The sequence below is a fragment of the Carcharhinus amblyrhynchos genome, unplaced genomic scaffold, assembly GCF_965287045.1.
Source record: "Carcharhinus amblyrhynchos unplaced genomic scaffold, sCarAmb.v2.hapA scaffold_65, whole genome shotgun sequence".
In the NCBI taxonomy this organism is placed as follows: domain Eukaryota; kingdom Metazoa; phylum Chordata; class Chondrichthyes; order Carcharhiniformes; family Carcharhinidae; genus Carcharhinus; species Carcharhinus amblyrhynchos.
Window position 1 is genome coordinate 59,766 of NW_027649805.1, and position 14,778 is coordinate 74,543.

The 14,778-nt window shown below is 47.8% G+C and overlaps 1 protein-coding gene across 2 annotated transcripts in view; it reads right to left on the reverse strand.

Moving 5' to 3' along the window:
• wdr4 (WD repeat domain 4) overlaps nt 1–14,778 on the reverse strand; it is a 24,259-nt gene continuing 9,481 nt past the window's right edge. For both annotated transcript variants that reach the window (XM_080182555.1, XM_080182554.1), the window contains 7 exons: nt 9,763–9,875; nt 6,223–6,283; nt 4,694–4,783; nt 3,715–3,782; nt 2,871–3,045; nt 2,261–2,330; nt 1–1,256 (listed from right to left, as the gene is read on the reverse strand). In XM_080182555.1, coding sequence (XP_080038681.1) covers nt 1,081–1,256; nt 2,261–2,330; nt 2,871–3,045; nt 3,715–3,782; nt 4,694–4,783; nt 6,223–6,283; nt 9,763–9,875 — 753 coding nt within the window. In that variant the 3' untranslated portion in view covers nt 1–1,080. The remainder of the gene's footprint in view (nt 1,257–2,260; nt 2,331–2,870; nt 3,046–3,714; nt 3,783–4,693; nt 4,784–6,222; nt 6,284–9,762; nt 9,876–14,778) is intronic.

Genomic DNA, 14,778 nt, shown 5'->3' on the forward strand with positions numbered 1-14,778 from the left:
TCCCCGGGCGAGGAGTTCTCTCTCAGGCTGGAGAATAAAGAGCAGTCTTTCCTCTGAATCCCCAGCAATGACTGAAAGCCCCGCAGATTAGAGATGATTGCCGTTTTCCAATGACTTTGCATTCCTGTTTTATTCCAAACATTTCCAAGGTTCCACATCTTCAAATTGTGAAAAGTTGACTTGAAGAAGTTTCATTTCCAAATGAAGCTGGAACTCAGACTCGGGCACTTGCTCCTAATCTCCCCTGTGTCATTCTAAATTTAGAATATGTGCTGCCAAAGCGAGTGACATTTGCTGCTCACATCAGAGGAAATTTTTCTGCCCGAGAACCCCCAGACATCACATTAAATTGTCAAATAACAAAGTGCTCACTGTTGTTCTGGAGCAGACCCAGAGCAGACTGTTGCTTTATTCAAATCTGTACGGTTGGCTGAAAGCAATGTAACTAAAAAGATTCCAATCAGCAAATTCCTGTCAACTGCTGCCTCCCCCTCCCTCCCTTAGAGGGCGGTCAATGCCCCCTCACCTTCCCCGACGTACCTTCCCTCTCCCTCCCTCCCAGACAGCGAGAGGCTGATGTCCCCACACCCACCCAGAGACTGACTGAAATCCAGACAACACGATAACAGCTAAAATCCAGCCCGGATCTACCAAGATTGAGGGAAATCACAAACTGAATTAGTAACTAAATCAGAGTTGAATAGATTTTTGCTGGCCAGGTGTATTAATGGATATCGGGGCAATGAGTAGGCAGAGAGCAGACACATTCTCATTGACTGATGGAACAGGGCTGAGGGTGGAATGACCTCCTCACAATCAGGAAGCAGCCTAATCAACAGCTGTTCATTCTATCCACCGATTCTGAACACTTTGTTGATCTTTCCAGCTTTTCCGATCCACTCCCCACTGCCCCTTCAAACTCTCCATCAAGCTGGTACAGCCACTGTGGACACCTCCCGTGAACAGCAAGCTGTTCACACATGTAGCTCTCCAGCCTGCAGCTATGCTGCTTCACCCAACATCCCAGAAAGGAACCTGAAAGATCAGTGCAGTCACTGCGCAGAGTCAGGGTGTACAGCATCACAGCACAGCTTTCTCCATCAACAACCTTTTGCTGTCTCCACCCAGCTCCAGAGCCTCCGGTTTCCTTTTCTTCTGCCTCTGATCAATTCTCTGCTGTTTCTTCAGTTGATATTCACTCATGTTATCGACACTCATTTTGTACAGATTATTGTAGCTAATTCCAGTGGTTGAACCTGCCAGAGAAATAAACAACAGATAGAAATCAGAACTGAATAGGAAGATTATGTGGTTAATATCTGGAATAACAAATACCGACTGTAAACTAATTGAGGGGCTTCTAGATCAATAAATAACTCTTTACAGGGCTCAGGCAGCTGAAGGTACCTTCCCCAATGATACTAAGATTAAAATCACTGACTCTTACAGGGGTACGGGTCCCACACACCCTGACTCTCACTGGGGTACGGGTCCCACACACCCTGACTCTCACTGGGGTACGGGTCCCACACACACCCTGACTCTCACTGGGGTACGGGTCCCACACACACCCTGACTCTCACTGGGGTACAGGTCCCACACACACACCGACTCTCACTGGGGTACGGGTCCCACACACACTGACTCTCACTGGGGTACGGGTCCCACACACACACTGACTCTCACTGGGGTACGGGTCCCACACACACACTGACTCTCACTGGGGTACGGGTCCCACACACACACTGACTCTCACTGGGGTACGGGTCCCACACACACACTGGCTCTCACTGGGGTACGGGTCCCACACACACACTGGCTCTCACTGGGGTACGGGTCCCACACACACACTGGCTCTCACTGGGGTACGGGTCCCACACACACACTGGCTCTCACTGGGGTACGGGTCCCACACACACACTGGCTCTCACTGGGGTACGGGTCCCACACACACTGACTCTCACTGGGGTACGAGTCCCACACACACTGACTCTCACTGGGGTACGGGTCCCACACACACACTGACTCTCACTGGGGTACGGGTCCCACACACACACTGGCTCTCACTGGGGTATGGGTCCCACACACACACTGACTCTCACTGGGGTACGGGTCCCCCACACACACTGACTCTCACTGGGGTACGGGTCCCCCACACACACTGGCTCTCACTGGGGTACGGGTCCCCCACACACACTGGCTCTCACTGGGGTACGGGTCCCACACACACACTGACTCTCACTGGGGTAAATTTACTTACCTTGGAATACTGGCCAATTGGCACAGATGACGTCTTTGATTCTGATGTGATCAGGATGATCCGGAATTTCCTATTGGAGAGATGACGGAAGCTCATGTTCACAAAGATTTCAGAATGTTGCTGTGGGATTGGCTGTCTGAGCAACAGGTAAACTACAACATCTCCAAGCAATTTCCCAAATTCCTGTGTCTCCGGATCAGTGCCACACTCAGTGAGCTCACTGGGATTGCTTCAGTCCAAAACTCCTCTTCCCAAATGTTAACTTTTGAACATTTCCAAACCTGTTGCCATAGTCACACTCGGAGTAGCTGCTACTTTAGTGTCAGATTGGGAGAATTCTTATCTTCCCAAACTCACTGTCCCTCCCACCCAACTCACTCAAACACATTCCCCCCTCATACTCACCCAGCCTCTGATCCCAGTCCCTTTCCAGCCTTGCTCGCTACCCAACCCCCCCCAGTTCCAGAGCCCAGCCCAGGGAAACTTCCTCCCCCCATCCATCCTGTCACGTCCTGTAAGAATTGTCTAAGCTTCAAGCAGTCACTGACCTCTGATCCAGGCCCCATTGTTGATGATTAAGAGCAGCAACACCAAATCTCTCCCTACTCACCTGCCAGGCCCCTTCCTGTAGCTGGTACAGAACAGCCATGTCGCCAGTCAGAACCCAGAGGCCCCCAGAGTCATCGAATGCCATGTCCCACACTCGCTGTTTCATTGGCAACGTGTGCCGATAAATCAATCGGCCAGATTTCACATCCAGCTCAACGATATATACTGCGGAGAAACTGAATGATCGGGGTTTCACTCTCAGTGCAACAACACAGAAAACCTTTCCCGACATCATCCCCATTGTCCCAACACCATAGAGCACAGAGTAAAGCTCCCTCTACACTGTCCCCCATCAAACACTCCCAGGACAGGTACAGCACGGGGTTAGATACAGAGTAAAGCTCCCTCTACACTGTCCCCCATCAAACACTCCCAGGACAGGTACAGCACGGGGTTAGATACAGAGTAAAGCTCCCTCTACACTGTCCCCCATCAAACACTCCCAGGACAGGTACAACACGGGGTTAGATACAGAGTAAAGCTCCCTCTACACTGTCCCCCATCAAACACTCCCAGGACAGGTACAGCACGTGGTTAGATACAGAGTAAAGATCCCTCTACACTGTCCCCCCATCAAACACTCCCAGGACAGGTACAGCACGCGGTTAGATAGAGTAAATCTGACTCCGAAGACTGTAATATATTGGGAGTTTTCCACACCCCAGATGAGCTGCCTTGTCCTGAGTAGATGGTAAATTCTGTGCCTGTTGGATTGGAAGATTGGAGCAGTTTCTACAGAGCTGCAATCTAACAAGCGGTAGCAGAATGGTTAACTGAAGCTGCCCCAGCTGGTATGGATAGGCTATTGCCAGGATTCAGGGGAGTCATTCTGCAGCGAAACTTACCTGTCACACAGAACAGCAAAGAAATCTGCCCCTCTGCAATGGACTAGCCGTATGACAGCACATCGGGTCTGCAATACACATAAGAGGTTCGTGCTTGAATTACAATGTCCAGCAATGGCCATTCCCCTAATCACAACAACAGCTGATATTTACACAGCACCTACCACACATGACGCAAACAGATTCACAGCAGCATTAGTAAATACAATAAAGCACTCAGCCATTTGGTCAACAAAAAAAGCCTTGTTAAAAAGGTCATTTTTAAGGAGTGACCTAAAAGAGAATTCACAGGATTATTATGGTGCAGGAAAAGGCCATTTGGCCCATCATGTCTGCGCTGGCTCTTCAGATCAGCATCATAACTTAGTGTCATTCTTCTGCCTTTTCCCCGTCCCCTGCGCATCGTTTCCATTCAAATAATCATCTAATGTCCTCTGGGGCCCGCCTCCACACTTCCAGACAGAACATTCCAGACCCCAACCACTTGATGTGTGAAAAAGGTTTTGCTCACATCACATTTGTTTTTTTTGGTTGGGGGGGATGGTAGTGTGGGTCAGTGAGCACAGGGATTGGGGGGCAGTGGGGGCTAGTGTGGGTCAGTAGACAGGCTGCAGAGGTTGGGATGATCTCCAGTTTGTGGAAAGTGGAATGTTGGAAAAACCACGGCTTGAGGCAGCGAGGGTTTCAGCAACAGATGGGTGGAGATAGGGGATGAAATTGTGATGTTACTGAGGTGGACATTGGGCAGAGGTTAACCAGTGCCACAAATATAAAATTAGAAGTTGATAGCTGGGCAGAGTGATGCTGAGGCTGAACAGACTGGCTTAATCTCATACTGTTCCCAGTCAAGGGGGTTGAGGGGGATGCGGGTACATTTGATAAGACCGGGTCACCTGGGCCAGACAGATGGTCTGTGGGGTGAGGGTAAGATTGCAGTCAGGGAGGGTGGAGGAAGGTTCAGGCAGGAGACAGTTCTTACCTTTGGAGTCTCGCACGGCTGTAGGTCACTCAGTTCCAGGCAGTGAAGCTGCTTTCCATTTTCATATTCCCACAACCTGACGGTCCCATCCTGCGGATTGGAAATTAGACAGTCTAACAACATCCAAACTAATATCAACAAAAAGCCCGCCCAGGGCTCTCTCACACACCACTTCCTCGAAAGGATGTCAGTGCCTCCGTTTCTGATAGTCTCAGTGTACAGACCCTGCTCCAATCACCCACAAAATTCCCATGGAAACACTGAACCAAATTCCCACCAATAAACCTCAATGTGTGTACCTAGTTACCAAGACACTAACCAGTGATTAACCTCATTCTGGGCCCCAATCAGTGACCAATTAGCTAAACAGACAAAGTCTTCTGTGTCGGTCTGTGTCCCTGCTCCACTAACCAGTAAAAATTCTCCATGTTATAGAATAATTGAATTCCTACAGTGCAGAAAGAGGCCATTTGGCCCATCGAGACTGCACTGATAACAATCCCACCCATGCCCTATCCCCGTAACCCCATGTATTTACCCAGCTAATCCTCCTGACACTAATGAACAATTTAGCATGGCCAATCAACCTAACCCGCACATCTTTGGGTTATGGGAGAAAACTGGAGCACCCAGAGGAAACCCACGCAGATATAAGGAGAATGTGCAGACTTCATGCAGCCCAAGGCTGGGATTGAACCTGGGTCCCCGGCGCTATGAGGCAGCAGTGCTAACCACTGTGCCGTGCCGCCCCTTGTATGTTTCCCTACCTACTGATTAACTAACCAGCAAGAATTGTTCGGTATTCGCTGCTCCCCCAGACCCTCACTCACCTTTTCAGAATGTACTCTCACTGCTCCGTGTCTGTGTTTAAAACAGTAAGCAGTCTCACAACACCAGTTTATTTGATAGTAAACCCACAAGCTTTTGGAGTTTGCCCCTTCATCAGGTGAGTTGACTCAAATAAACCTATTGGACTTTAACCTGGTGTTGTGAGACTTCTTACTGTGTTTATCCCTGTCCAACGCCAGCATCTCCACATCTGTGTTTAAAACCCAGACTTTCACCCCCTTCTACAACCCGTTCATCTGCGCTCAGCTTGCATTTTGCTTTATTCCTACACGTGTTTAATACATACCCCTGCTTTCACTTGCCTTCACTCCAGATTCACCTTTCAGAACCCATTTCTCCAAACTGGAAATCAGTTACATTTGATGTCATATACGTTGTGTCCAATACTTAAAGGAATAGGAACCAAATTGATTTCAGCACATGTCCCGGGGCACTGCTGTTCAAGGCGGAGCACTCACCTGTGTGCCGGCAACCCATTCCCCTTAAATGATGGAATCAGTCTTTTACAGTAACATGAGGTGCCATCCCTGCCTCAGGGAGTTAAGGCCACTGGTCTCAGTCAGAAGGTTTGGGGTTCATATCCCACACCAGAGATTTGAGCACATCAGCCTAGCTGATACTCCCAGCACTGTGCAGAGAGATGCTGTTACATGTTCCAGAAAGAGGAATTCATTACCTACCCCAGAGCCAGACACAAGCAGATGTGGATGATTCAGAGGAATAGAAAGTTCACTAACAAACCTGTGGAGAGAGAAACATTTTGCTTCATTAAGACTCTGTACCTGGCCAGGAATCTCCCCGTGTTTAAAACTGGCCAACCGGGACACTATTTCAATAAACCCTATATTTAAAAGTTTATTCTTAATTCATTGGGCCTGCGACACTGAGTTTGTACAATCCCCAATCCATAGAATCACACAATGCAGAAAAGGCCCTTCGGCCCATCGAGTCTGTAATGATAATAACTGCCACTAAAGGTGCACTAACCCTATGTTCCAGCACTTGTTCTGTATCCCTGAATATTTTGATGTTTTAAGTGATCGTTCAAATATTTTTAAAGGTTGTAAGCTTTCCTGCCTCCACTACCTGTCCAGGCAGTGCATTCCAGATTCTCACAACCCTCAGAATGAATTTTCTTCTCAAATCCCCTCTGAGTCTCCTATCCCTGACTCCAAAACTGTGCGTCTCATGATTGATCCCCTCAACCAAGAGGAACAGCTGCTTCCTATTCAGCCTGTCCATATCCCCCATAATCTTGTACACCTCAATCATGGCCCCTCAGCCTTCTCTGTGCTAAAGAAATCAATCTAAGCCTATTCAGTCTCTCTTTATAGCCCAAATGCTCCATCCCAGGGAGCATCCTGGTGAATCTCCTCTGTATCTACTCCAGTGAATCACATCCTTCCTATAGTGAGGTAACCAGAACTGCACAGAGTATTCCAGCCTAACCAACACTCTGTATGCTCCAACATTACCTCTTTGTTCTTATACTCAGTGCCACAACTAATAATAGCAAGCTTGCCAGATCTGGAGTCTATTACACGTAATTCAAATATTAGCACAAAACCAAATCAACAAATTGTCCATTGCGATGATCCCTTAAACAGCCCCAAGCTGCAAGAATGTTCTCACAGAAAGCACACACAGATCGTGTCACCATTCCAATTCCCTGACACCATCCAAGGAAATACAACCTTTCCCCAACAATTGTACAAACTCTCAGCTACAGCCATTCCGATCAGCTATACAGCACAGCATGTTGAGCTGGTCTGTGCTGACCCCCAACCCTGAGCTTGACTCCCAGCCTGACACCTGACCGACCTGCACACCGACCCCCATGTTGACCTCCAACCCCTCATAATAAAAACATCCAGGTTAGGTTGATTGGCTAAGCTAAATTGCCCCTAATGTCAGGGGGATTTGCAGGCTGAATCTGTGGGGATAGGGCTGAGTGGGATTGTGGTTAGCACAGACTCAATGGGCCGAATGGCCTCCTTCTGTACTGTAGGAAATCTATGATTCTATAAACAAAGAAAAATACAGCACAGGAACAGGCCCTTCAGCCCTCCAAGCCTGCACCGACCATGATGCTCTAACCAAACTAAAATAAACCCTTCCGCCCTTACTCGGTCCGTATCCCTCTATTCCCTCCCTATCCATGTACCCATCCAGATGCCTCTTAAATGTTGCTAATATGCCTGCTTCCACCACCTCCTCCTCCAGCAGCCTCTAGTGCAGAAACAGAGTGCGAGTCAGAGCATCCAGACAGATAGAGCGGATGGGTTTGGGATAAGGGAAATTTGTCGGCAACATGAAAATTAAAGGATTCAGAATGGAATAGTTTGGGAGTAGAAATAAGTTCCGAGATCCCTGGAACATCTGGGGGGCTCGCTCAAAGATCCCAGCCCAGCAGCTTCAGACCCTCCACGCTAACCTTTTATAAGGACCTATAAAAGGTGAAGGGGGAAAAGTCTGTGTGGAACCGGAAGAAATGGCAGAGGTGCTTAATGAGTACTTTGCCTCGGTATTCACGGTGGAAAGTGATCTGGGAGGTTGTACTCCAGATTTGCAGCAGACTAAAAAGATTGAGTATGTGGATGTTAAAGAAGAGGATGTGTTGGAACTTTTAAATTCTGTCTAGATAAGTCGCCGGGACCGGATGGGATGTACCCCAGGTTACTGTGGGAGGTGAGGGAAGTGATTGCAGAGCCCCTGGCGATGATCTTTGCATTGTCGATGGAGACGGGAGAGGTTCCGGAGGATTGCGGGTGTGGTTCCTATTTTCAAGAAAGGGAACATGGATAGCCCGGGAAATTACAGACCGGTGAGTCAGACCTCAGTGGTTGGTAAGTTGATGGAGAGGATTCTGAGGGACAGGATTTATGAACATTTAGCGAAGTTTAGTATGATCAGAAATACTCAGCATGGCTTTGTCAAGGGCAGGTTGTGCCTTATGAGTCTAGTTGAGTTCTTTGAAAATGTGACTGAACACATTGATGAAGGAAGAGCGGTGGATGTGGTTTATATGGACTTCAGCAAGGCGTTTGGTAAGGTTCCCCATGCAAGACTTCTTGAGAAGGTGAGAGGGCATGGAATCCAAGGGGCTTTGGCCTTGTGGATCCAGAAGTGGCTTGCCTGCAGAAGACAGAGAGTGGTTGTGGATGGGTCTTTTTCTGCATGGAGATCGGTCACCAGTGGAGTGCCCCAGGGATCTGTTCTAGGACTCTTGCTGTTTGTCATTTTCACAAACGACCTAGATGAGGAAGTGGAGGAATGGGTTAGTAAGTTCGCCGACAACACAAAGGTTGGTGGTGTTGTGGATAGTCTGGAGGGATATCAGAAGTTGCAGCGTGACATAGATAGGATGCAAGACTGGGCGGAGAAGTGGCAGATAGACTTCAACGTGGATAACTGTGTAGTGGTCCATTTTGGCAGGTCCAATGGGATGAAGGAATACAATATCAAGGGTAGGAGTCTTAGCTGGGTTGAGGAGCAGAAGGATCTTGGGGTCCAGGTCCATAGGACTCTTAAATCGGCCTTGCAGGTGGAGGATGTGGTCAAGAAGGCATATGGTGTACTGGCCTTCATTAATTGAGGGATTGAGTTTAGGAGTCGGGGGATAATGCTGCAACTTTATAAGACCCTTGTCAGACCCCACTTGGAGTGCTGTGTGCAGTTCTGGTCGCCTCACTACAGGAAGGATGTGGAAGCTATTGAGAGGGTGCAGAGGAGATTTACAAGGATGTTGCCTGGATTGGGAGGCATTCCTTATGAAGATAGGTTGAGGGAGCTAGGTCTCTTCTCCCTGGAGAGACGAAGGTTGAGAGGCGACCTGATAGAGGTTTATAAAATGTTGAGAGGAATAGATAGGGTGGATTCTCGGAGGCTATTTCCCAGGGCTAAAATGGTCACTATGAGAGGACACAGGTTTAAGGTGCTGGGAAGCAAGTACAGAGGAGATGTTAGGGGTAAGTTTTTCACTCAGAGGGTGGTGAGTGAGTGGAATCGGCTGCCGTTGGTGGTGGTAGAGGCGAACTCGCTGGGGTCTTTTAAAAGCCTCTGGATGAGTACATGGGATTTAATGGGATTGGGAGTTATAGATAGGTCTATGGCCTGATATGTATGGATATGATCGGTGCAACTTGTGGGCCAAAGGGCCTGTTTGTGCTGTAGTGTTCTATGTTCTAATCGGAACAGTTATAGAGAGACTGTGAACATACTCGCGATGTCCCAGACAAAAAGCTTGGATGATGTATGGCTGCTCCAGCAGACTGACTCGAATCTTCTCATCACGATCGGCTGTAATAACATAGCGACTGTCTGGGCTGACTGTCTGTTGAGGGAAATAGAACAGTTAAGAAATAGAACTGGCACAAATGGGATGACTGCTGGGGCCGCAACTTTTTACAATTGATAATAAGTGACTTTGATGAAGGAACCGAATCGACGGTTGTTGCTCTTACTGATGATAAAGATAGCAAAGGAAATTGTGAGGACGTAAGGAGACTACAAATGGACACAGAGAGACTGAGTGGATCTGAGAATAATGGGGAACATGGAGAGACTGAGTGAGTGGATCCCAGAATAATGGGGAGCATATGAAATTATCCATTTTGGCAGGAAAAGTATAAAAGCTCATTAACTCAATGATGAGAAATTGCAGACCTCTATAGGGGAGGGAATGGCCCAGTGGTGTTACCACTAGAATATTATCCCAGAAACTCAGCTAATGCTCTGGGGACCCAGGTTCGAATCACACCACGGCAGACAGTGGAATCTGAATTCAATAAAAAAATCTGGAATTTAGAATCTACTGATGACCACGAAACCATTGCCGATTATTGGAAAAAGCCATTCTGGTTCACTAATGTCCTTTAGGGAAGGAAATCCTTATCTGGTCTGGCCTGCATGTGACTGAACAAGGGCAAACTAGGAATAGGTAATAAATGCTGGCCAGCCAGCAACGCCCATGTCCCACAAATAAATAAAAAAATGAGAAACCTAGGTGTCCTAGTTAACTATAAAAGGTTAGTATTCAGGTACAGCAAGTAATGCAAAAAGTGAATAGAACAATGTTGTTTATTGCAAAGGTAAATGAACATTAAATTGGGAGATCATGTTTGAACTGTGCAGTGATTGGTGAAACCACATCTGGAGTGGTACTGTGGTATACAAGGCACTGGGATCAGATGAGATGGATCCAGGGATATTGAAGGAAGTGAGAATGGAAATTGCAGGGACATTGGCCCTAACCTTCCAGCTTCTCCAGACTCAGGGAGGAGCCAAAGGACTGGAGAATTGCAAATGTTACACCCTTGTTTAAAACAGGTTGCACAGATAGCCCCAGCAATTACTGGCCAGTCAGTTTAACATCAGTGGTGGGCAAGATTCAAGACACAACTATTGAGGATTGAATACCATAGAACTCCTACAGTGCAGGAGGAGGCCGTTCAGCCCATCGAGCCTGCATGACTCTCTAAAAGAGCCACTGTTCTGCCACATGGAAAAGTGAGTTGATTATTTTTTATGGGGAGATGGTATTTCACTAACTTGCTGGAGGTTTTTGATAGGGTAACAAAGGTGGATGACGGTAATGCTGTTGGTGTGGGTTTTCAGAAAACATTTGATACAGTGCCACACAACAAACTCTTCAGAAAAGTGCATAAAAACAGATATATTAAAACTATTTATTTTAAAACAATTATGGGAAAAGACCTTGAGGGGAATTGCTTGATAGAGCAGACGCAGCACGGTTTCGTGAAGGGGAAGTCGTGTCTGACAAATTTACTGGAGTTCTATGAGGATGTGTCTAGGGCGGTGGATAGAGGAGAGCCGGTGGATATGGTCTTTCTTGATTTTCAGAAGGCGTTTGACAAGGTACCTCACAAGAGGTAATTGCAGAAGGTAAGGGGGCATGGAGTTGGGGGTAGGGTATTAGCGTGGATAGAGGATTGGTTGTCAAATAGGAGGCAGAGAGTGGGGGTTAATGGGTGCTATTCGGATTGGCGGTTGGTGACTAGTGGAGTGCCCCAGGGGTCAGTGCTGGGGCCTCAGCTATTTACCATTTATATAGATGATCTGGAGCAGGGAACCGAGTGCATGGTGTTGAAATTTGCTGATGACACCAAGATTGGGGGAACGGCAAATTGTGCGGAGGGTGTGGAGAGTCTACAGAAGGATCTAGATAGGCTGGGCGAATGGGCCAGGAACTGGCAAATGGAATTTAATGTTGGCAAGTGCGAGGTGGTCCACTTTGGTAGGAATAATAGTAGGAAGGATTATTACTTACGTGGTGAAAAACTGCAGCAGGCGACAGTGCAGAGGGACCTTGGGGTCCTTGTGCATGAGTTGCAAAAACCCACCTTGCAGGTGCAGCAGGTGGTCAGGAAGGCGAATGGGATGCTGGCCTTCATAGCGAGGGGGATTGAATATAAAAGTAGGGAGGTCTTGCTGCAGCTGTATAGGGCATTGGTGAGGCCGCAGCTGGAGTACTGTGTGCAGTTTTGGTCGCCGTACTTATGCAAGGATATTTTGGCCTTGGAGGGAGTGCAGAGGAGGTTTACTAGGCTGAAGCCGGGGTTGAGGGGGTTGAGCTATGAGGAGAGGCTGAATAAACTAGGCTTGTACTCGTTAGAGTTTAGAAGAATGAGGGGAGATCTCATTGAGACGTATAAGATGATGAATGGGATGGATAGGATAGAGCTGGAGAGACTCTTCCCGCTCAGAAAGGACAGTAGGACTAGGGAGAACAGCCTCAAGATATAGGGGGGGGGGGGGGTGCAGTTTAGAACGGAGTTGAGGAAGAACTTCTTCACTCAAAGGGTGGTAAATCTCTGGAATTCTCTGCCCGTTGAAGTGGTGGAGGCTACCTCGCTAAATATTTTTAAGACGTGGGTTGATGGGTTTTTGATAAGAGGGGGGATTAAGGGTTATGGGGAGAGGGCGGGAATGTGGAACTGAGCCACGACAGATCAGCCAAGATCTTATTGAATGGCAGGGCAGGCTCGAAGGGCTAGATGGCCTACTCCTGATCCTATTTCTTATGTTCTTATATGGTGGCTCCACAGTTACAGTCCTAAATTGGAGCAGGGCCAGTTTTGGGGGCATTTGGCAGGATCAAGCAGTGGTCAATTGGATAGTTTGAAGTGAAAAGAACAACTGTCAAATGAGAGGCTTTTAGAAATGTGATATCGTGAGTCGAGGAGCAGTATGTTCCTGTAAGAATGAAGGAAAAGACTGGCAATTCCTACGGTAAAACATAAAAAAACAGCACAAACAGGCCCTTCGGCTCACAAGTTGCACTGATGATATCCCTACCTACTAGGCTTACCTATAACCCACAATCCTATTAAGTGTCATGTACTCATTCAGAAGTCTCTTAAAAGACCCTATCGAATTTGCCTCCACCACCACCGACGGCAGCTGATTCCACTCACCCACCACCCTCTGAGTGAAAAACTTACCCCTAACATAGAGGTTTATAAAATGTTGAGAGGAATGGATAGGGTGGATTCTCAGAGGCTATTTCCCCGGGTTGAAATGGTCGCTATGAGAGGACACAGATTTAAGGTGCGGGGAGGAAAGTACAGAAGTGACGTTAGGGGTAAGTTTTTCACTCAGAGGGTAGTGAGTGAATGGAATCGGCTGCCATCAGTGGTGGTGGAGGCAAACTCGCTGGGGTCTTTTAAAAGACTTCTGGATGAGTATATGGGGTTTTATGGGATTGGGGGTTATAGATAGGTGTTGATGTGATCGGCGCAACTCGTGGGCCGAAGGGCCTGTTTGTGCTGTAGTGTTCTATGTTCTAACATCTCCTCTGTACCTTCTCCCCAGCACCTTAAACCTGTGTCCTCTCATAGTGACCATTTCAGCCCTGGGAAATAGCCTCCGAGAATCCACCCTATCTACTCCTCTCAACATTTTATAAACCTCTATCAGGTCGCCTCTCAGCCTTCGTCTAAGGAGAGAAGACGAAGCTCCCTCAACCTATCTTCATAAGGCATGCCACCCAATCCAGACAACATCTTTGTAAATCTCCTCTGCACCCTTTCTATAGCTTCCACATCCCTCCTATCATGAGGCAACCAGAACTGAGCACAGTATTCCAAGAGGGGTCTTACAAAGCTGCAGCATTATGTCTCAATTCCTAAACTCAACTCCTCGATTGAAGGAGGCCAATACACCATACGCCTTCTTAACCACATCTGCTACCTGCGAGGCCGATTTAAGAGTCCTATGGACCCGGACCCCAAGGACCTTCTGATCCTCTACACTGCTAAGAGTCTTACCCTTGATATAATAAGAACATAAGAAATAGGAGCAGGAGTAGGCCATCTATCCCTTCGAGCCTGCCCCGCCATTCAATAAGATCATGGCTGATCTGTCGTGGCTCAGTTCCACATTCCCGCCCTCTCCCCATAACCCTTAATCCCCTCTCTTATCAAAAACCCATCAACCCGCATCTTAAAAATATTTAGTGAGGCAGCCTCCACCACTTCAACGGGCAGAGAATTCCAGAGATTCACCACCCTTTGAGTGAAGAAGTTCCTCCTCAACCCCGTTCTAAACCGCCCCCCCTTTATCTTGAGGCTGTGCCCCCGAGTCCTACTGTCTTTTTTGAGCGGGAAGAGTCTCTCCACCTCTATCCTATCCATCCCATTCATCATCTTATACGTCTCAATGAGATCTCCCCTCATTCTTCTAAACTCTAATGAGTACAAGCCTAGTTTATTCAGCCTCTCCTCATAGCTCAACCCCCTCAACTCCGGTATCAGCCTAGTAAACCTCCTCTGCACTCCCTCCAAGGCCAAAATATCCTTGCATAAGTACGGCACCCAAAACTGCACACAGTACTCCAGTGCGGCCTCACCAATGCCCTATACAGCCGCAGCAAGACTTCCCTACTTTTATATTCAATCCCCCTCGCTATGAAGGCCAGCATCCTATTCGCCTTCCTGACCACCTGCTGGCTGGGTTTTTGCGACTCATGCACAAGGACCCCAAGGTCCCTCTGCACCGTTGCCTGCTGCAGTTTTTCGCCACATAAGAAATAGTCCTTCCTACCATTATTCCTACCAAAGTGGACCACCTCGCACTTGCCAACATTAAATTCCATTTGCCATTTCCTGGCCCATTCGCCCAGCCTATCTAGATCCTTCTGCAGACTCTCCACACCCTCCGCACAATTTGCCGTTCCCCCAATCTTGGTGTCATCAGCAAATTTCGACACCCTGCAC